This window comes from Lissotriton helveticus, chromosome 4_1, assembly GCF_964261635.1.
Source record: "Lissotriton helveticus chromosome 4_1, aLisHel1.1, whole genome shotgun sequence".
Classification (NCBI taxonomy): domain Eukaryota; kingdom Metazoa; phylum Chordata; class Amphibia; order Caudata; family Salamandridae; genus Lissotriton; species Lissotriton helveticus.
This window is the reverse complement of record NC_136063.1, coordinates 704,255,686-704,278,925: the sequence shown is the minus strand read 5'-3', so window position 1 is coordinate 704,278,925 and position 23,240 is coordinate 704,255,686. Positions and strand designations below refer to the sequence as shown.

The window sequence follows — 23,240 nt, the reverse complement described above, 5'->3', positions numbered from 1 at the left end:
CAGAAGATTGATGTGGAGCTGGGACTGTGCTTGAGACCAGAGTCCTTTGATCTCAACCTCCCCCCAAGTGGGTTTCTCAGCCCAGAAGTGATGCATCGGTTACCACTGTCAGCTCTGAGTGGTGAAGGGAGAGGGGTCTGCCACTGGTCCAAACGCAGTCCATTAGCTACCACTGTAGATCTTTTGCAGTCTCTGTCGTAATCTGGACAAAGGTTAAAGAGGCTCCTCTGATGCTGTGTCCACGAGAACTTGAGGCCACAATGTAGAACCAGCATGTGCCATCGGGCATGCTTCAACATCACCATGCAGGAGGCTATCAGGCCCAAAAGTCTCAGAATCAGTTTCAATGAAATACAAACAGAGGTTGAAACATCACGAAAATAACCCAAAGTTCCGGGCTCTCCGCTCTGTAGGTAAGTGTGGAACTGCACTGTATCCAGAATACCCCCAATGAAAGAGAGCATCTGAGATGGAGTCAGGTGTGATTTTGACATGTTGATAGTGAACCCAGTGAATGCAGGAGGTTCGCCATAGTCTAGTGGTGGGTCTTGACTGCCTGAGGTGAATCAGTCTTCAGCAGTTAGTCGTCGAGGTAGGGAAAGACTGGGACCCCTGAACTCGGAGGGTGAACTGCAACCGCCGCCATTACTTCCGTGAACACCCATGGAGCACTGGTGAGGCCCCAGGGGAAAATAGCAAACTGTAAATGCTTGTGGCCTACTGTGAACCCAGGTAATGCCTGTAGGCTCACAGGACAGGAATGTGAAAAATAAACATCTTGCAAGTCCACGGCTACCATCCAGCCTCCTGGGTAAACAAGACCTGAGCCAGGGTGAGCATCTTGAATTTCTCTTGAATTTCTCTTTCTACAAGAAGGCGTTGAGGGGGCACAGATCAAGTATTGGACTGAAGCCCTCACCCTTTTTCGGTATAAAAAAGTAGCAGGAATAACAAACACATTCTAATTCTGGCGCTGGCACCCTCTCAATACCTCCCTTGGCCAACAGAGCCTGCACATTCTGGCAGAGCAAGAGATGCTCTTCAGTCAGACACTCTGGGGACAGTGGCAAAGGTTCAGGGGTTTCTAGAAAAGGAAAGTCATAACCCTGATAAAACAATTTGAAGCATCAAATTGGATGTTAAGGCTTGCCACTTGGGCAGATGGTGCTCGACTCTGCCACCAGCAGAATGACTGTGCTACTTGAAGGGCATGCTAAAGGGGCATAGAGGCTGTAGGGGCAGGTATTGGACATACTGGCTTAGGTTCCTACATCCTCTGTGGGAGCTGCACCCACGGCCACAAAAAAAGCTGGGTGGCCTGTCGTCCTTGAGGGTTTGGCTGGTACTGCCAGCACAGCAATGGAAGGAGTGAAAGGAGGGGTGCAGCTGGTGCAAAGCCTGGAAAGAGCCTAAGGATCTGGTGGTTGCTCAACTCTTTTAAAGCTCTAAGTCACACAATTTACAGTTAGGCCCAAGGGGCGAAGCAAACAATATATTAAGAAAGTGGTATAAGTACCACGTCACGAGAAAAGGAAAGGCCTAGGGCCTAGGGAATCGCTGGGGCTACACTATCTGTACCTTAGTTTGGAAGTAGGAGGCCCACAGGCGGCGCGTGCAGAGTCTTTACCCACACGCGAGAGTCAATGTAAAGTCAATGGGAACTTAGAAGTTAGATAAAAAAGGATTTAGGACACTTCGGGTTTAGCTAGGAGGAAACAACTAAAAACCTAGATACTTGGATAGTCAATACCCTTGGGAGCACCGAAGTACTCACGTTACCTCACCCACGGACGGCGGGTGCATAGGTGTGAAGATGTGTCGGGTTTCGCCGTTGAAGCCTATGGAGCCTGTGAAGAAAGATGCTGCAGGCGACCAGGAGGAAGATGTCCGGGTGGATCCAAGGGTGGATTGAGGATGAAGAGGACCTGAAAGCAGAGGGGACAAAGTCTGGGTCACTAGCCAGTGACCGGGTGGAACCAGGATGGAACCAGATGATGTGGAGGAGCAATCAGGTGCTGTCTTGAAGCTTGTCTCTTCAGCCACGCGGACCAGGAGGCGTTGAGGACGACCAGGTGCTGGAGGCGAGCTGTCCCACGAAGGTTCTCGCAGATGGAGGGGTCGACTGCCAGATTAGAGTCAACAAGCCTTGGCAAAGGCAACCCACGCAGGATTCAAAGAAGGCTTCTGGTGCAGACCAGCAAGGTCTGAGGTGCCTCACCTTTGCAGGGAGGCAAGGACCAGTCTCGAGCAACCAGACCAGCGAGTTGGTTCAAAAGGATTGTCGTCACAGAGGCTACTAGCCAACGGGCCAGCAACCGGTCAACGCGTCGAGCAGAACACAAGCAGAAGGGCCCCACGCAGAACTCGTGGAGTGTGGAGGGCTGATCTTCGGTGCAGGTGGAGCTCGGAGTCGGGGATTCTCAATCCCCAGTGCACAGCTTCGAGGATACCTCAGGAGCTGGCCAGTTAGCAAGTTGCAGGCTTTTCAAGATGTTCGGTCCCACGTGTCTCGTCGCCTCCACGGATCTCAGCTATGCTGCAGTCGTGAAGAGAGGGTCAGAGAGGTCTGGAAGTCTGGGTCTTGTCAGGCTCTGTGCTCGGGTCCCGGCGGGAGCGTCGACAAAGCAAGCAGTTGATTTGCTTGATGGTGCCTGGTTCCCCAGGGTTGTCACTCCTTGGCCACAAGGGAGATTCTTCAGTCTTCAGCTTCAGCAGAATGTCGAAGGTCCAGAGTTTTGTGTCAAGTTTCGATTCCAGGATTAAATTTAAAATCCTAGGACTCAGCTCCTACCTTTATACAACTAAAAGGGGCTGGATTACTTTCTAGGTCCCTCCTATGGGTGGGACCAGGAAGGGGGGTGGTTACACCCCCTTTCCTTTGTCCAGTTTCACGCCAGAGCTGGGGCTGGAGTGTCCCAGCAACCGGTTTGAACTGGGGTATGCATGGAGCACCTAGTGTGCCCCAGGCAGTGTCTCAATCTATTCAGCCTTCCCTGTCCCAATACACAAAGTCCTGTGTGGGGTGGTGCTCGCACCTCTTCAGGCAGGAACCTATTGTCCAAACCTCCGTGACAGGAAGGACTCCCAGCAGCAGGAGGTCAGACTTGTGTCTGTGGCAGCAGCGTCCATTTTGTGACGCTGGGGCTCTGGTTAACCTTAACCGGGATAATCAGTACTAACATGTCTTCTCCCTCTAGAAGAGTGGAATGCTACTCCCGTCGCCAGAATTGGCGAGGGGGTAGTATTCCAAAGCGTATGACACCTTACACGACATGTTTGGATAAAGCCAAACCAAAGTTAGCATTTAACCGCGAGGTTCATAATGCACTTAAAAGTATATGGTATGGCAATATCATAGAACAGCTATAAGGACATGGTTCCGAAAGCTGCAGACATGCTCAGCTCATGCTAGAGCACCATCTCACACATAACCAAGCACTCTGCCTCCAGGATTGTTAAGGCCTGCCATAGGAGTGACTTATAGGTTACTATGTGTCTATATGCAAGTAGGTATAGGAATACTATACCTAAGCAAGGGGTGATTACACAACCTTACCCCAGCTGAGTGATCAGCCAGTTGTGTCTATTTGAGTGGCCAGCCAGGGGTGGCATAATACATGCGGCAGCCCCTGGTAGGCATTGGTTACACCTATGCCCTGAGTACCTAGGGTACACTTCTACAGGGGCTGACAAGGTGAACCAATTCCCAATTGTGGATGTACCTAGAGTACATGGTGTGAATTTAGAGAGAGTGCATCTGGGCTGTGGGTCTGATTAGCAGGCCCACAGCCACATCTAAGTGGAAAACCAGTAAAGCAAAAGCAAAACGTGGGGGTGACCATAGGAAGCAGACCTTACTCTCCTACACACAACACCCCAGAAGCCAGTCGACTGGAACCAGGAATGGCAGTGTAGTGCCACTGGGGAGGCAATAGCCACGTCCTGTGAAAAAAGTTGTGTCCAACCCACACTTGATCGAGAACTTTGCTGCGTCCCTGCCACAAATATTGGCCTGGTTCAGTATGGATCGCCCCTCTTCCGAGACCATGGGCACCACTTGGTTTGTGGTATGGGAACAGTGGCCCCAAGAGGCATGCGGTATTCACTAACCGTAATGCTAGGCTGGTGAAAGAGAAGATTCTCTTTCCAAAGGACTTCAGCCTATTGAATTCCCTGTCCAGGAGGAGGTGGGGAATGCGCTGGGATGAAGTTTGGAGGTTGAGTCATGCACCACCAGGCTTTCCGGTATAGGGTGAGGAAGACGGGCGGTGGTGAAGGGCAATCACCCTGTGCACTGGAACACCAGTGCAGGGCTTGGCCGAAGTCCCCAGAAGAGTATCCGTGAGGGCTTCACTGAAGGGAAGCAGGGGTTCTGAGGGGGATAACCCTGACAGAAGCAACTTTGTTAAGACGTTGTTCTTAACCTGCATGAAGAGTAGCTACAGATTGCAGACCTCCACTACCCTCCTCACCACCACGGTGAAGGATGAGCCTTTCTCCGTGGCAGGTCCCAAAGATAAGACCACAAATGCATCTGGAGACGTATCCAGTCCGGTTGCATCTCCCAACTCCTTATACCAGTTGTCATCTTAGTAAGGATGGGCCATCTCGCCGGAGGGATACAAAAAGCAGTAGGTGTCGTCATCGCCTCCCCAAAGTCAAGTTTCACACTCAGCCTGTAAAAGGCTTGGGGTAGTGTGTCCGAGCCAGAAGGGATAGCGTCCGGACAATGAGGTTCATGTCACTGGGTGGGGCCAGCTATGTTGGGTGGATACGGTCTGGCATAGGCCTTGGCGGCAGAGTCAGTCTGGGTCCGTCAGCATAACAGAAGGGCCCAGTTGGTGATGGAAGCAAGCTTCCTAACAGTACTCCAGCCGGGGCTCCTCTCGGCTCCGAGGGTCCCAAAGGCACACCAGAGAGTACTGGTGGCCCAAAAATGGAGTGCACTCCTACAGTTGGGCATGGGTTGCTCCAGGAAAGTGCGGAGCGAATCCAGCCTCTGGCTCTATAGGGGTAGTGCACAAGCGTGACCTAGAAGCACAAGATCGAGGGGAGAAGAAGTAAGCCTAGACGCCTTCTTGTTCTTCTTTGACTTACCAGACTTTGATGATGATGATTTGGACTTCGAAGACGACTGATCGAGAGAGAGACTTCAGGACCAGGCTTTAGATCATCCACAAGATTAGGACGAGGAGCGACAAAACGCCTTCTTGTGCTACAACACCAGACCACTTCATGAGTGGCTCTAGGATAGCCGTTGGTGCATCAACTGGCAGATGGCGCAGGCCCTGGGTTTGTGGTCCGACCACAGTTAGAGCAAGTGGAAATCAGAAATAGAAATCTGTCTGAGACATTCCCAAAAAGACTTCAAGAATGTGGGCTTGTTAGAGGACACTGGGAGCTATTAGAAGTCTCAGAAACACATGTTTAAGCAATGTTAAAAGAAAGGCAAGTGGCTAATGTTTTAATATGAGGTTTTCATCATTCCACCTGCAGCACAAGAATTTTGTCTGAAACTATGGACACTTGGCACGGAAGAACAATAGTTACTTACCTGTAATCTGTGGTTCTCCAGTATTGGTGTCTTTCATAGATTCACATGCCTGAATCATTCCCCGTCGTCGGAGTAGGAGTCCCACGGTATATAAAAAAGCAGTAATAAGCCATTTGTACATAGCAAATAACAGTTACAATAAACCAGGAAGTGAAGTAGCCTCAGCTACCAATGAAAAAACTTCCACATTAGTGACCATCCAAGTCATTATGTTAGACCAAACTGTAGCCAATCAGGCCACAGCTCCCACCTAGGTATTCTCCCCAGAGACCCAGGCTGTCAGATTTTTGTAGCACTGGAGTGTACCAGAGTATATACAGCTATATCATAACAGTCTGGGTGAGACTCTGAGGGGAGGTGGGTGGGTGCATGTGAATCTATGAAAGACACCAATACTGGAGAACCACAGATTACAGGTAAGTAACTATTGTTCTTCTCCAGTATTTGGGGTGTCTTTCATAGATTCACATGCCTGAATCCGAGTAGTTAGCAGTAATACAATATCTCGCTCTTATACGCCAAAACATAGTTATCATGCATAAAAAGAAAGCAATGCAATATCATAAGAAAGCGTAAAGAGTGTAAAGGAGGTGGGAGAGAACACCAGAGGCTCACCTTACTGAAACAGATTTCGCAGGACTGCTCTCCCCACCGAGGCATCGGTGTCGCTTGAAGAATCCAGACAGTAATGCCTCGTGAATGTGTGCCTGCTGGACCATGTTGCTGCTCTGCAAATATGCGGGAGAGGCACACCAGCAAACAACGCAGTTGAAGAGGAGACTGCTCTTGTAGAATGGTCTCTAGGTAAGGTCTGTAAGGGTTTACCTGCTTGTTGATGGCAGAGCCCTATCGTGGATGAGACCCACCTGGCGATAGTCTGTTTTGTAACAGCACAGCCTTGTCTTGGTCTGCCATATGCCACAAATAGCTGATCCGTCTTCCTGATGGCAGCTGTTCTTGAAAGATAAAATTTAAGGCATCTCTTAATGTCTAATGTGTGTAAAGCCCGCTCAGCTGGTGACTGCGGATTGGGAAAAAATGTCTTAAGTATCACAGGCTCATTGAGATGAAAATCCGATGGTACTTTGGGCATGTACTTCGGGTTGGTGCGTAGTATCACAGAGTCAGGTGTGAATTGCAAGAATGGTGGCTTAATGGTGAATGCTTGCATGTCACTCACTCGTCTGGCTGATGTTAGTGCCAGCAGTAATGCAATCTTCCAAGTGATGAACTTGAGATCAACCTTATGAATAGGCTCAAAGGGATGGCGAAGAAGCTGTGCTAGGACTATATTTAAATGCCAAGATGGAGGTGGCCGGCGTACAGGTGGAAACATACGAAATAAGCCTTTAAAGAATTGTTGTATTATCCTTGAGGAGTATAGAGAAGTCTTACCGTCCTGACGGTATCGTGATATGGCGGCTAAGAACACTTTAAGTGTTGAGTGCGCCAAACCTGATTTAGCGAGCTGCAAAAAGAAGGGCAAGATCGCTTCTGGCTCCGCAGTCATTGGATGCAAATTCATAGTTTGGCACCAAACACAGAAACGTTTCCACTTTAGTTTGTAAGTTTTGTTTGTGGAAGGCGCCCTAGCATTGGCCAGGACTTCCTGACAGTCTTGTGGAATGTTCAAGTGCGCAAACTCGTGGTGTTGAGGAGCCAAGCCGATAATTTCAGAGATTGAGGGTCTGGATGAAACACCTTGCCTTCTTGGATTGTTAGAAGGTGTGGAATTCGGGGCAGTTGAATTGGCTCGCATTCTGATAGAAGGAGAAGCTGCGTGAACCAATATTGTCGTGGCCACCGTGGAGCAATCAGGATAATTCGACACGGTTGCTTTCTCATTTTGTTGATGACCTTGGGTATTAGCGGAATTGGCGGGAAGGCGTAGGCAAAGATCCGTTCCCAATTGAGTGATAGAGCGTCCCCGCAAGAGTCCCTGTGGGGAATCCAGCTCGCAAAGTGAGTACATTTCTTGTTCTGATAAGTTGCAAACAGGTCCAGATCGGGGAGACCCCACCTCTGGAAGATCCGATCCAGCGCTGGCTGATGCAGTTCCCATTCGTGAGTGCTGTTCTTGGATCTGCTCAGCGAATCTGCCAGTACATTGGCTACTCCCGGAACATGCACCGCTGACAAGTTGATGTCGTGATCCAGAGCCCAAGTCCAGATCTCTTGAGCCTGTTGAGACAACCGGGCTGATCTTGTGCCCCCCTGCTTGTTCAGGTAATGCATGCTCGTTGTGTTGTCTGTTCGAATCAACACTGTGGAGCCTTGTAGGATTGCCAGAAAGGATTTTAGGGCGAGGAAAATGGCTCGTAACTCCAGCAGATTGATGTGCCATTTCTTCTGTTGAGCGTCCCATTTGCCGCTGATCGTCATCCCTTGAAGGTGAGCGCCCCAACCTTCTAGGGAGGCATCCGTGGTCAATATGAACCTTGGGACCTCTGCGAGGAAGGCACAGCCGATTTGTAGGTTGCGTGCCTGACTCCACCACAGGATTGTGTCCTTCATTCGAGGCGTCAGTGTAATGAGATCCTCGAAGGACCCCGATATCTGCATCCATTGGTGACTGAGTTCCTCTTGTAATGGTCTCATCCTCAGACGACAGTTTGGAGTGAGAGGGATGCACGAAGAGATCATCCCTAGGAAAGATTTGAATCTCCGAACAGAAACGTACTCTTTTCTGAGGAGTGTGGTTGCCATCGTTCTGATCTTTTTCTGCCTTTCGTTTGAAATGAAGACCTGGGCGAGCTTGGAATCCAGCGTTGCTCCTAAGAAGGACTTTCTTTGAGATGGAATTAGATCTGATTTCTCGAAGTTCACTGAAAACCCCAGGCTTTGAAACAGGCAAAGGCATTTTTGGACATGGTCGTTTGCTGTGGCGTAGGAATTGGCCTTGATAAGGCAATCGTCCAGATAAGGGTATATTTGAATTCCCTGCAATCGTAGGTGCGCCGCTACGGGTGCTAGCATTTTCGTGAATACCCTCGGGGCTGAACGTAGTCCAAAGGGAAGCACCTTGAATTGGAAATCCCTGCCAGCCACTCTGAACCTTAGGAACTTCCTGTGTCTGGGGAAGATAGGGACGTGGAAGTAGGCATCCTGAAGGTCGAGTGTTGCCAAGTGGTCCCCTTCTGCCAAAAACTGTAGGATCTCCTGGAGTGTCAACATTCTGAACGTAAATTTTTTGATGAATTTGTTCAGGGCACGCAAATCGAGGATTGGGCGCCATTCCCCTGATTTTTTGCGTATCAAGAAAAAACGAGAGTAAAAACCTGTCCCTCTCTGGTGTCGAGGTACTCTCTCGATTGCCCCTTTTCGAATCATGGAATTGATTTGGATGAAGAGCTCCTTGAGATGTGCTGGGGGCGGCCCTTTTGGAGGAGAATTTGGAGGGGTTTTTACAAATTCTAAAATGTGTCCCTTGGATACCACATCCAGCACCCATTTGTCTGTAGTAATCTTGGACCATTTTGAGTAATGTTGGGATATTCTTCCTCCAATTCGTTTTTGGCGGGGACACTTTGGCGGCAGGAAGTGAACCTCACTTCTTGTTGGTGTTATCTCTTCCGCGATATGTTGGTTTTCCTCGGGGCTGTGTGTAAGAGTTACGTCTTTGGCCATAAGGCTGTTGCTTATATGGCTGGTACCTTTGTGTGTTTTGAGAAGTGGTGTAGTTGCGCTGTTGGTAATATCCTCCCCTATTGGAGAAATTTCCCCTTCCTCTTGCGCCACGAAAGGAAGATTTACGAAACTGCAGAGTGCCCAAAGATCGTGCAGTTTCAGTATCCTTTTTGATGGCCTGCAAAGCCTCATCCACGTGCGAGCCGAATAGGAACTCGCCATCATAAGGCATATTTAAGACCTTGGACTGTACTTCATGTCTAAAGGATGTAGATTTCAACCATCCCTCTCTCCGAAGGACTGCGGCTCCTGCCAATTGTCTGAAGCCTGTAGCTGCTACATCCACTGCAGCGTCAATGATCTCTGACGACGCACACTCCCCTTCTTGTAAAATTTTTATAGCCTCAGACCGGTCCGGTTCAGGCAGTTTCTTAATATAAGGCGAAATGTCAGACCACATTTGCCTATCGTATCGGCCAAGAATCGCCATAGAATTAGCAACCCTTACTGTGGTTGCTGCAATCGTGGAAACTTTTTTGCCAATGGTATCGAGTCGTCTACCGTCTCTGTCTGTAGGCGTGGAGATTTGAGATGATGGGTTTTTCGCCCTTTTTTGAGCTGCTTGTGCAATGACTGAGTCTGCCTTGGCCTGTCCAATCAGGCAAGCCGGTGAAGAAGCAGGCGCTCTGTATTTTTTATCCACTCGTGGCAAAACTGGAGGTAAAGAGTTTGGAGTGGCCATGATCTTTAGACCTTCTTTCCAAATAAACTCTATTATCGGTATCGACCAGCTCTGTCTTTGGGACAGATTTTTGAAATCATACAGGAAACAATCATCCTGTTTTGTCTCCATGGTAATGAGAAATCGTTTGGTAGCGTTATCCATAATCCTATGGAAATTTGCAATATCCACCGGCGGTGATTCAGCCTTCGGCTGTTCATCTGGAGCAGGGGAGTCAGCCTGATAATCCTCATACTCCGACGAATCCGAGTCATCCAATTCCCCTTCTTCATGAGCCTCCTCTTCAGAATTGTCATCCACCGGTTGAGTAGATGGTACAGGCATGGATGGGGCATGTACCGATTCTTCCATGTTAGGAGGGACTGAATGCGGAGTTCCTCTGGGCGGGGGGGAAGTGATGTGTGATTCGCCCGATTCCGAGGGCGGAAAACGTTGATAGTAATCATCCAACATGGACATTACATTTCTAAATAATTCCATGGGCATTTGTGTCCCTGATGGGGGTGCAGGATCCAACCCTGTGTGTTGCGTCACCTGCTCCTCTTCCTCCTGTTCCTTAACGTGTATGAGCAAGTCAGATGGACTCGTAGCTGCCGGAAATAAGTCTCCACCAGAGTCCTCGTCGGAATCCAAAAGCCTGTCTGGCATCGTGAGTGGTGACATACATGCAGACTGTGATGGGCGTTGTAGAATCGCCGCAGTGGTGGCTGGAGAAGGCAACGATATGGGGTTGCTCTTTGCAGACCATACTTGAAGATCTGTGCAAGTTGACAGTTTTGGCGTCATTGGATTCCCTTGGGCCACCGAGAAGTCCTGTGGCATTGACTTTGCTGTGAGGGACGAACTCGCCGTCGTCGACGACTGTGGCTGGAGAGGTCTCGTCGACGATCCATTTTTCGATGTCGACGACGTCGTCGTCGTCGTCGACGGAACACCTTTCGTCGTCGACGGAACATTTTTCTTCGTCGACGGGGCCGTCGACGGGGTCGTCGACGGGGCCGTCGACGGCGTTATCTTCTTCGTCGACGAGGCGTCGACGGGGCCGTCGACGGTGTCTTCTTCGTCGACGGTTGGATCGTTGACGGAGTCTTCCTCGTCGACGATGAGTCCGTCGACGGGTGCTTCGGCGACGGTGAAGCAGTCGACGGCAAGGCCTTCTTCGTCGACGGTAGTGTCGTCGTCGACGGGAAGGGATTTTTCGGCGCTGAGGAGGGCTTCGTCGACGGAGGCTCGTCGACGGTAGGTGAAACTTTCTTCGTCGACGAGATGGGACGAATTTGAACATGCACATAAGTAGGTGAGGACACCGAGGCCACCACCAAAGAGGGTTTTGGTGAGGAATAGGTCACAGTAGAAGTCACTGTAGTGGCAGTCTGACAGGAAACCGGCAGAGAAGCTGCTGCCTTGGTTGTAGGCCTCTGAGGTGACAATAAAGGGACAGTCTTTTTAATGACAGGCTGTTTGACAGATTTTTGACAGGCTTTCTTCACCTTAGAAGTCGAAGGTTCCTCAGCAGCGAGCGTGTGCTGGGCCTGTTTCGCCACCTTAGCCTTAGGGGTAGTTACTGTACCCTCAGCTATTCTCTTCCTAGATCCCATAGAAGACATAGAGGCCAAACTTCCTACCTCAGAGAGTGGTAAGTCCTTGTCCTTATTCCGTTGTATCCATAGTAGGAGGCGACCCTCTCTGCCCCTGAGGGTTTTTGTTGGAAAGGTGCGACAAATCTTGCATTCCTTAGCCTGATGGTCTGGATACAAGCAATATATGCAGAGAGAATGAGGGTCTTCCTTGAAGAGCCTTGCCTTGCCACAAGAGTCACAAGCCCTGAAAAGGGACTTAGATGTGGACATGTTGGAAAGAAGAAAAACTTTCAACTTTCAAAGTAGAAGAATAAACTGAGCAGAGCTCAGAGAGACTCCCTATCACACGACGTGCGGTAAAAAATCTGACAGCCTGGGTCTCTGGGGAGAATACCTAGGTGGGAGCTGTGGCCTGATTGGCTACAGTTTGGTCTAACATAATGACTTGGATGGTCACTAATGTGGAAGTTTTTTCATTGGTAGCTGAGGCTACTTCACTTCCTGGTTTATTGTAACTGTTATTTGCTATGTACAAATGGCTTATTACTGCTTTTTTATATACCGTGGGACTCCTACTCCGACGACGGGGAATGATTCAGGCATGTGAATCTATGAAAGACACCCCAAATACTGGAGAATATCAGATATCTACAATGAGATGGAAATATTTGTATAGTCAAGTAAAAAATTATGTATGCTTCTAAAGAAATTCAGAAATATGGTGGCTGTTGAAAATAAATGACACAAACACTCAGGTTTACTGCTGAAAGAGGATGTGTTGTGTGTTCAGACATGATATTAAATCAATTGGAACCAAATAAATTCACTCAGAGATTTCTATGTTGCCATAAACATTCAAGAAAGGATAACAAAGGTCATGTTACACACTATACAAGACTCGCAATTTTAAGTACACAAGCTATGTATTGTGAACACTGCCATAGAGGTTACAAACCAGGTATTTCCAGCTCATTCCTTAAAAACTCAGATTTAAATTCACTCATCCAAGGAGAACATTCTTTCAGGTTTCCTGGTTCTTTCTGACATTCTTTCATCTTAGAAAACAAAGAATCCGTGACTGTGGTGAATGATTTGAGTTCCATATCCAAGAGTTTCGAGCCTCCTTTTCCAAAGAGTTTATCCATTTCCTTGCCATAGGCCTGAAATTGACAAAATGAATTAGAATGACAAGTGAGCCATTAATTTAAAGACTCTAAAAATTATTTATCAATTAATTTCCAAAAGAACAAGTTACTTACCTTTAGTAACGATCTTAATGGCTGACACTTTATCTAACCAAAGATTTTTCGCCTATGGATAATGCCCAGGCATCAGACAGGATCTGAAAACGTTCCCAATGTTTCTTTTTGACGCTGCTAGGTGACATTGTGTGGCTCGGCACCGACATCATTTCGCTCCAGAAGTGACTAACAGGGCCGCATATAAGCGCCACCCAGACAATAACACCAATTTCTTTCAGGGCTGTCTGTGTCCTCAAATGTAAATGCAGAGTGTATCAGTAAATCGGTGTGAGAAGTTGGCCTGATATGCAGTGCTCACTATTCTAGTGATCACTATGTATCAGTCCAAACAACCCTTATTGATGATTGGTTGTAAGTCAACCTTATAGACCAGCTATCCTAGTAGCATGGATACGAGCAGTCTAAGGCTAAGACTCTAGAGGGCGTGTTAAGCCAGCTGTTTTACCATCACATTACCCCTTGAACACCAAGTGAAAGGACACCACACAAGTTGTTATGAAAATAAACAGATATTTATTTATAACAACTCTACCCTGAACTCTTTATGAGTCAGGGAGCTAAGCACACAACAAAACTCTTACGAAAATACTTTAAGTCGCACAATTTACACAGATGCCCTAGGGGCACGAAAAACCATATACTCAGTAAGTGGAATGCGAACTTGCTAGCAGGTAAGTAATACTTTTCTAGACTCAGGAATCGCTAGGCCTACAATTCTAAACACTGGGATTAGATGCAGGAGGCCTGTGGACGTCGTGTGCAGAGTGGGAACTCTCACGCGTAAGGCGGGAAAAAGTCTATGGAGGCTAGCAGTTGCAAAGTTACTGTTCTCGGGCGAACCCGACTAGGTGGGTCGAAAACGGGAGTGGATCCGAACACTTAGGGTGTCGGACTATGCTGGAGCACCGGAGCACTCAGGTTACCTAGCCCAGGGGCTGCGGCTGCATAGGGTTGAAGTTGCGTCGGAAACCCTCGTTGAAGATCCAGGAGCCTGAAGAAAGAAGTTGCTGGCAGGCGGCCAGTGAAGAAAGTTCGTGGTGATCCAAGCCTGGATCAGGGAAGAAGAAACCTGTAAGCAGAGGGGACCAAGTTCTGAATCACTAGCCAGTGATTTGAGTGGGCACCAGGATGGCACCGGACGAAGTCACCTCAGCCAGGTGAGTGGGCGCTGCTGGGCTCTGCAGTCTCTCGGACCAGGAGGCGTTGTCGGCGACCAGGATGGAGGTGCGAGCTGTCCCACGAAGGTACTTGCTGTCGACGTCGCTGGACCCAGGATTGGGCAACAAGTCTTGGCAAATGCTAGGCCCACGCGGTGGACCTAAAATGGCGTCTTGAGTGGACCAGGAGGGTCCAGGGTGCTCCTCTTTTGGAGGGGAGCAAGGGCTAGTCTGGAGCAACCAGACCAGCAGTGGTTGTCGTCGTGGAGCGTCGTAAAAGGGCCACTAGCCAACGGGCAAGTGACCGGGACAACGCGGTGAGCAGTAAAAAGCAGAAGGGCCCCACGCAGATCTCGTGGATGCAGGGGGGCTGAACTTCGGTGCTGGAGCTGCTCAGGGTCGGGCTTCTCTTACCCCAAAGCACTCAGTCGAGGGTCACTCGGTGGTCGTGCTGGACAAGCGTCGTGCAGTTCTGAAGATGGCCGGTCCCTCGAGGTCTCGTCACACCCACGAATCTCAGCGTGACTGATGATGTAGGTAGAGGTCAGAGGTGCCAGGGAAGCCGGTTCTCGTCGTGCTGGAGCATCTTGATCCGAAGGAGAGACTGGCAACAAACCGCGATGCTTGGTTGGTGCCTGCTGCTGCAGGGTGACTACTCCTTAGTCACAAGGGAGAATCTTGGGAAGAAGTCTTGAGTTCCTTTCGTGGAAAGTAGTTTCAGGATTCAAAGATGATCTGATTTGGAAGGGGGCCAGTTCCTACCTTTATCCTGCAAAAAGGGGCTGGCACGCGACTAAGTCCTGCCCTATGGGTGGGACTAGGAGGGGGTGGTTACACCCCTCTCCTTTGGCGGGCTGGAGTGCCCCTGGAACTGGTTCAAGCCGGCCTATGCACAGTGAGCACCGGGGTGCCACTTGCAGTCACCTTCCTCTAAAGCCCTGCCTACCTAGAATACACAAAATCCTGTCTGGGACGGTGCTGGCACCGCCCCTGGCAGGAAACCCTTTCTCCTTGCCTCCTGGGCTGGGAGGACTCCCAGCAGCAGGAGGGCAGACTTGTGTCTCGGTGGCAGCATCCATTTTGTGGAGCTAAGGCTCTGTCTGACTTTAACCGGGGTTACAGGTCACATACATGTCGTGTCCCTCTAGAAGGGTGGAATGCTAACCCCGTCGCCAGAATTGGCGAGGGGTTAGTATTCCAATTCGTATGACACCGTACTCGACATGTTTTGATAAAGCGATACCAGAGTTGGCATATAACCGCGAGGATTATAATGCACTTAAGAGTATATGGTATGCGATATCATGGAAACGGCTCAGGGATGGGTCCCGAAAGCCGCAGACAGGCTCAGCTCATGCCAGAGCACCATCTCACACGATTCCAAGCACTCTGCCTTCAGGATTGTCAAGGCCTGCCATAGGAGTGACTGATAGGAGGTCTGTGTGTCCATTTAGGTTTAGATATAGGTATACTATATCTACAGCAAAGGGTGATTACACCACCTTGCCCCAGCTGTCAAGCAGCCAGTTGTGTCTGTTTAGTTAGTCAGCCCAGGGGTGGCATAATACATGCTGCAGCCCCTGGGAGACTTCTGGGTGCACCTCAGCCCTGGGTACAGGGACTTAGAGAGGGCCCAGTGCCAATTCAGTACCTGGGTACAATTTGGAATAGAGAGAACAGCTAGGCTGTGGGTCTGATTAGCAGGCCCACAGCCAGGGAAGTCGTAAACCAGTGAAGCAAAAAGCAAAAAATCTGGGTGATCATAGGATTGCAGACCCTACTCTCCTACATGACCCCCCCCCAAACTTTGGGACAATAAACTAACCTTGACCAGGTGAGTCTTCTTGCTCTAAGTGGAAATACCTGGAGAGCCCATCAGCATTGCCATGATCATTACCAGGTCTGTGCTCCACTGTAAAATCCATCCCCTGTAGGGAAATGGACCACCTAAGTAGTTTGGGGTTTTCACCCTTCATCTGACTTAGCCATAAGAGGGGCTTATGGTCGGTCTGAACTGTGAAGTGAGTTCCAAACAAGTAGGACCTCAGCTTCTTCAGGGCCCAAACCACAGCAAAGGCCTCCCTCTCAATAGCTGACCAATTTTTCTCTCTGGGGGTCAGCCTTCTGCTAATAAAAGCAATGGGCTGGTCGTTACCATCAAAATTCAGTTGAGATAGAACAGCTCCCACACCCAACTCAGAAGCATCTGTTTGGACAATGAATGGCTTGGAGTAGTCTGGACTCTTTAGGATAGGTGCTGTGCACATGGCCTGCTTTAGGTCATTGAATGCCTTTTGACAGCCTTCTGTCCACTGAACTTTCTTTGGCATCTTCTTACTTGTCAGGTCATTAAGGGGGGTCACTATGGACCCATAATTTCTGACAAACTTCCTATAGTAACCAGTCAGGCCCAAGAAAGCTCGAACCTGAGTCTGGGTGATTGGAGGAGCCCAGTCCTTGATGGCCTGTATTTTACTCTCCAAGGGCTGAACCTGGCCTCCACCTACAAGGTGGCCCAGGTATACAACCTGTGTCTGCCCTATCTGGCACTTAGTGGCCTTGATAGTGAGGCCTGCCTTTTGCAGGGCCTCTAACACTTTCCTCAGGTGGACCAGGTGATCCTCCCAGGTGGAGCTAAAGACAGCAATATCGTCAAGATAAGCTGCACAGAAGTCATCCAACCCAGTGAGAACTTGATTCACCAACCTTTGGAAGGTGGCAGGTGCATTTTTCAAACCAAAGGGCATTACCACAAATTGATAATGCCCACCAGGGGTAGAAAATGCTGTCTTGGGCTTGGCCTCCTCAGCTAACCTGATTTGCCAATACCCAGCTGTCAGGTCAAACGTACTTAAGTAGTTGGCAGAAGCCAATCTATCTATAAGTTCATCTGCTCTTGGTATTGGGTGGGCATCAGTCTTAGTGACTGCATTGAGTCCTCTGTAGTCTACGCAAAACCTCATCTCTTTCTTACCACCCTGGGTTTGAGGCTTTGTGCACTAGAACTACTGGGCTAGCCCAAGGGCTATCTGAGGGCTCAATGACTCCCAGCTCCAACATTTTCTGCACTTCAGTTTTGATGCAGTCTCTAACATGATCAGGCTGTCTGTAGATTTTACTCTTGACAGGCAGACTGTCCCCAGTGTCAACCTCATGGGTACACCAATCAGTTTGGCTGGGTGTCAGAGAGAACATATGTCTGAAGGATTGCAGAACTTGCCTGCAATCCTGTTGCTGATGTTCAGAGAGGCTGCCACAAAAGACAACACCATCTACTGATCCATCATCAGGATTCTGAGTGAGCAGGTCTGGGAGAGGGTCACTCTCTTCCTCCTGTCCCTCATCTGTGGCCATGAGCAAGCTCATGTCCTTCCTGTCGACATATGCTTTGAGCCTATTCACATGGAGCACTCTGAGAGGGCTCCTGGGAGTTCTAAGGTCCACCAGGTAAGTGACCTCTCCCTTTTGCTCAATGATGGTGTGGGGCCCAGACCATTTGTCTTTGAGTGCTGCTGGGGCCACTGGCTCCAGCACCCACACCTTCTGTCCAGGCTGGTACACAGTCAGGACAGCCTTCTGGTCATGCCAAGCTTTTTGGAGTTCTTGGCTGGCCTCTAGGTTTTTGGATGCCTTCTCCATGTATTCAGCCATCCTGGAGCGGAGACCAAGTACATAGTCCACTATGTTGGTTGCAGGCTTTTTGAGAGGTCTCTCCCATCCTTCCTTCACCAAACACAGGGGTCCTCTTACAGGATGCCCATACAGAAGTTCAAAAGGGCTGTAGCCAACCCCCTTCTGTGGGACCTCTCTGTAAGCAAACAAAAGGCAGGGGATCAGGACATCCCATCTTCTCCTAAGAGTTGCAGGTAGTCCATGAATCATCCCTTTGAGGGTCCTGTTGAATCTCTCAACAAGCCCATTGCATTGTGGGTGATAGGGTGTGGTGAACTTGTAGTTCACACCACACTCCTTCCACATTGCAGTCAGATATCCTGACATGAAGTTTGCACCCCTGTCAGAAACGACCTCCTTAGGGAAGCCCACTCTGGAGAACACTCCAACTAGGGCCCTTGCCACTACAGGTGCTGTAGTGGTCCTAAGTGGAATAGCTTCAGGATACCTGGTGGCATGGTCCACCACCACCAGTATAAACTTGTGCCCTGATGCTGTCTGGGGTTCCATTGGACCAACAATGTCAATCCCCACTCTTTCAAAGGGAACCCCCACCACAGGTAGTGGTATGAGGGGGGCCTTTGTTGTGCCACCTGACTTACCACTGGCTTGGCAAGTGACACAGGAGCGACAAAACTCCTTGGTATTCTCATTCATATGGGGCCAGTGAAAGTGTGAGACAAGCCTATCCCAAGTCTTTGTCTGACCTAAGTGACCTGCAAGGGGAATCTCATGGGCCAAGGTGAGAAGGAAACCTCTCAGAGACAAGGGGATGACCAGCCTCCTGGTTGCACCAGGCTTGGGGTCTCTTGACTCAGAGTACAGGAGTCCATCTTCCCAGTATACCCTGTGGGCACCTGTGGCATTCCCTGCAGCCTCAGCAGCAGCCTGCTGTCTGAGGGGTTCAAGGGAAGGGCAGTCTAACTGTGCCTTCCCCAGGTCTTCTCTGGAGGGTCCCCCTGAGCCCAGAAACTCAACTTGATCAAGTTCAAGCTCTTTAGGCTCAGTTGCCCTCAGCTCTCTCAGATCAGCCTCCTCAGAGACTTGATCCTCAACCTGGGGCAAGGGGGAAGGCAAAGCCTTAACCCTACTGCTCTTCTTCTTGGAAGGTGTCTGGTCCCTTCTTCCAGGATCCAGCACCTGTTCAGTGGGGCATCTTCTGGCCTGTGACCTAGTCACAGCAAGCACATGTGCTGGCAAGCCTAACATTTCCATGTGAGTCCTCTGCTCCACTTCTGACCATAGGGATGACTCCAAATCATTGCCCAACAAACAATCCACTGGGAGGTCTGAACTAACCACAACTTTCTTTTGGCCACTTACCCCTCCCCAGGAGAAAGCAACAATCGCCATACTATGACTGGTAGTGACGTTGCTGGCATTGGTCACCAGGAAATCTGTACCTGGCATGATCTGTCCAGGGTCCACAAAGTTTGGTGTCACCATGGTGACACTGGCACAAGTGTCCCTATAGGCCTGAGCCAGTTTGCCATTGATCAAAGGTGTCTGCCTGTATTTGCCCAAAGTATTGGGACTTGTGTCAGGGGATATATCCATATCCCCTGTACAGACAAGGACAGCCTGAGTGAGTGTGCCAACTAAGTTGTCAGACCCCTCAGTTCCCAAGGTTAACCCAACTAATGCCTTGGGAGGTACACTACCACTACTGACTGTACTAGGGGGTGCAGTTGCCTTAGGGGCTGTAGTGGTAGGAGTTTGCCCTCCTCTTTTGGTGCACTCACTAAACCAGTGAGACTTACTTTTACAGTACTGGCACCACCTTTTTGACTGGCCTTCTTGAGTCTTCTTCTTCTGGGAAGCCTGACCCCCACCCTCTTTGGTTTGTTGGGGACCTGGTGAAGACTTCTGGTCATTTTGTTCATTCTTAGTGTTACCCTTCTGGTCTGCTTTCTTCTGACCACCCTGGTTCTGGTTCTGGTTCTGCTTGATCCTTGTTCTGACCCATTTGTCTGCCTTCTTTCCCAATTCTTGGGGAGAGGTCAGATCTGAATCAACAAGGTGCTGGTGCAACAACTGGTTCTGACAATTGTTTAAAATTTGTTCTCTCATCATCAGATTATACAATCCTGTGTAATCAGTAACCTTGCTACCCAGCAACCAGCCCTCCAAAGCCTTAGTGGCACAATCCACAAAGTCAGACCAGTCCTGAGACTGAGTTTCTGGGTGTCTCTGAACAGCAACCTGTACTGCTCAGTGGTTAAACCAAACACATCAACCAGTGTATTTTTCAGGACCTGGTAATTGTTAGCATCCTCTACTCTTGTAGTGAGGAGCTTATCTCTACCTTTACCATCAAAGGAGAGCCACAGTATAGCTGCCCACTGACTCTGGGGAATGCACTGCACAGTGCAGGCCCTCTCCAAAGCAGCCATCCATTTCTGGATGTCATCCCCTTGTTTAAAGGGGGGCACTATCTTTGTCAGGTGTTTAGTATCTAAACCCTTCTCTCTATGTCTTGGGAGATTGCTGCCACCAGTGGGACCTATCCCACTCATCTGCTGCTCTCTAGCAAAGGCAAGCTTTTCTTTGGCCAGGGCAAGTTCTTCCCTTTCAATCCTCAGAGCAGCCTGTCTCATTCTAGCTTCATGCTCTATTCTCTGGGGGGAAGTCAATCTCCTCTGGGGAGAGTTCCTTCTCCTCTGAGAAGAGGCATTAGAGTGCAGAGATCTATTGGAGTCCCTAGAAAGAGATCTATCTCTCCTAACTCCAAGGTTAGGCCCACTTCGGGTCAGTACTGGGGGTCCCCCAGATCCTAGCCCAAGTAAGTCTAAGTTGGCCCTAGTTAGCCTTCTGACTACCTCAAGACCTTTGTCTACCTCATCCCCGTAGAGTTCCTCTTGATCCTCCTCCTCAACTGCATTGGCAGTGTTGGGGAGGTCTGGATCCCCAGAGGTACCCTCTAAGGCTGGCATATTCCCATGTAGCTGAGAAATCTTTCTCGCATCATAAGTCTCTAAGAGACCTATCAGAAAGGGAATGGTGGGGTTAGACCCCTGTTTCAGTTTCCTGGAGGTACACACTTGTCTCATCTCCTGGAAACTGAGAGCTGCATATCTTGAAGTGACCTGTGGAGGGTCAATAACCACAAGGGGGGTCTCAGTAGACTCTCCCTGGGTAGACATGCTTTTCTAGTGAGGTGTAAGTGGTGCACTTACCTACACTATATGTTTGCCTACTGATCCCTTGATAGAGTTGTAGTTTAGGGTGTGCTAGGCCCAAGGAGCTACAACAGCTGGTTCAGTAGAACTTAGAGTATTCTAAGCTAAGTTATATGTACCTCAGTACTTATGTGATCTTTCAAATGATATTCTTAGGATATGTGTGGTAAAACAACAGCAAGCTCAAATCCCAACCGCTGCTCAGCAATGTGAGAAGTTGGCCTGATATGCAGTGCTCACTATTCTAGTGATCACTATGTATCAGTCCAAACAACCCTTATTGATGATTGGTTGTAAGTCAACCTTATAGACCAGCTATCCTAGTAGCATGGATACGAGCAGTCTAAGGCTAAGACTCTAGAGGGCGTGTTAAGCCAGCTGTTTTACCATCACATTACCCCTTGAACACCAAGTGAAAGGACACCACACAAGTTGTTATGAAAATAAACAGATATTTATTTATAACAAGTCTACCCTGAACTCTTTATGAGTCAGGGAGCTAAGCACACAACAAAACTCTTACGAAAATACTTTAAGTCGCACAATTTACACAGATGCCCTAGGGGCACGAAAAACCATATACTCAGTAAGTGGAATGCGAACTTGCTAGCAGGTAAGTAATACTTTTCTAGACTCAGGAATCGCTAGGCCTACAATTCTAAACACTGGGATTAGATGCAGGAGGCCTGTGGACGTCGTGTGCAGAGTGGGAACTCTCACGCGTAAGGCGGGAAAAAGTCTATGGAGGCTAGCAGTTGCAAAGTTACTGTTCTCGGGCGAACCCGACTAGGTGGGTCGAAAACGGGAGTGGATCCGAACACTTAGGGTGTCGGACTATGCTGGAGCACCGGAGCACTCAGGTTACCTAGCCCAGGGGCTGCGGCTGCTTAGGGTTGAAGTTGCGTCGGAAACCCTCGTTGAAGATCCAGGAGCCTGAAGAAAGAAGTTGCTGGCAGGCGGCCAGTGAAGAAAGTTCGTGGTGATCCAAGCCTGGATCAGGGAAGAAGAAACCTGTAAGCAGAGGGGACCAAGTTCTGAATCACTAGCCAGTGATTTGAGTGGGCACCAGGATGGCACCGGACGAAGTCACCTCAGCCAGGTGAGTGGGCGCTGCTGGGCTCTGCAGTCTCTCGGACCAGGAGGCGTTGTCGGCGACAAGGATGGAGGTGCGAGCTGTCCCACGAAGGTACTTGCTGTCGACGTCGCTGGACCCAGGATTGGGCAACAAGTCTTGGCAAATGCTAGGCCCACGCGGTGGGCCTAAAATGGCGTCTTGAGTGGACCAGGACGGTCCAGGGAGCTCCTCTTTTGGAGGGGAGCAAGGGCTAGTCTGGAGCAACCAGACCAGCAGTGGTTGTCGTCGTGGAGCGTCGTAAAAGGGCCACTAGCCAACGGGCAAGTGACCGGGACAACGCGGTGAGCAGTAAAAAGCAGAAGGGCCCCACGCAGATCTCGTGGATGCAGGGGGGCTGAACTTCGGTGCTGGAGCTGCTCAGGGTCGGGGCTTCTCTTACCCCAAAGCACTCAGTCGAGGGTCACTCGGTGGTCGTGCTGGACAAGCGTCGTGCAGTTCTGAAGATGGCCGGTCCCTCGAGGTCTCGTCACACCCACGAATCTCAGCGTGACTGATGATGTAGGTAGAGGTCAGAGGTGCCAGGGAAGCCGGTTCTCGTCGTGCTGGAGCAGTCTTGATCCGAAGGAGAGACTGGCAACAAACCGCGATGCTTGGTTGGTGCCTGCTGCTGCAGGGTGACTACTCCTTTGTCACAAGGGAGAATCTTGGGAAGAAGTCTTGAGTTCCTTTCGTGGAAAGTAGTTTCAGGATTCAAAGATGATCTGATTTGGAAGGGGGCCAGTTCCTACCTTTATCCTGCAAAAAGGGGCTGGCACGCGACTAAGTCCTGCCCTATGGGTGGGACTAGGAGGGGGGTGGTTACACCCCTCTCCTTTGGCGGGCTTTCCCCAGATCAGGGGCTGGAGTGCCCCTGGAACTGGTTCAAGCCGGCCTATGCACAGTGAGCACCGGGGTGCCACTTGCAGTCACCTTCCTCTAAAGCCCTGCCTACCTAGAATACACAAAATCCTGTCTGGGACGGTGCTGGCACCGCCCCTGGCAGGAAACCCTTTGTCCTTGCCTCCTGGGCTGGGAGGACTCCCAGCAGCAGGAGGGCAGACTTGTGTCTCGGTGGCAGCATCCATTTTGTGGAGCTAAGGCTCTGTCTGACTTTAACCGGGGTTACAGGTCACATACATGTCGTGTCCCTCTAGAAGGGTGGAATGCTAACCCCGTCGCCAGAATTGGCGAGGGGTTAGTATTCCAATTCATATGACACCTTACTCGACATGTTTTGATAAAGCGATACCAGAGTTGGCATATAACCGCGAGGATTATAATGCACTTAAGAGTATATGGTATGCGATATCATGGAAACGGCTAAGGGATGGGTCCCGAAAGCCGCAGACAGGC

General features: G+C 49.7%; 1 protein-coding gene across 1 annotated transcript in view; it reads right to left on the bottom strand.

Annotated features, from left to right (window-relative positions):
• PRKDC (protein kinase, DNA-activated, catalytic subunit) overlaps positions 1–23,240 on the bottom strand; it is a 3,158,350-nt gene that overhangs the window by 439,087 nt on the left and 2,696,023 nt on the right. The window contains exon 77 of the mRNA XM_078687323.1: positions 12,459–12,663. Within this exon, the coding sequence (XP_078543449.1) occupies positions 12,459–12,663 (205 nt within the window). The remainder of the gene's footprint in view (positions 1–12,458; positions 12,664–23,240) is intronic.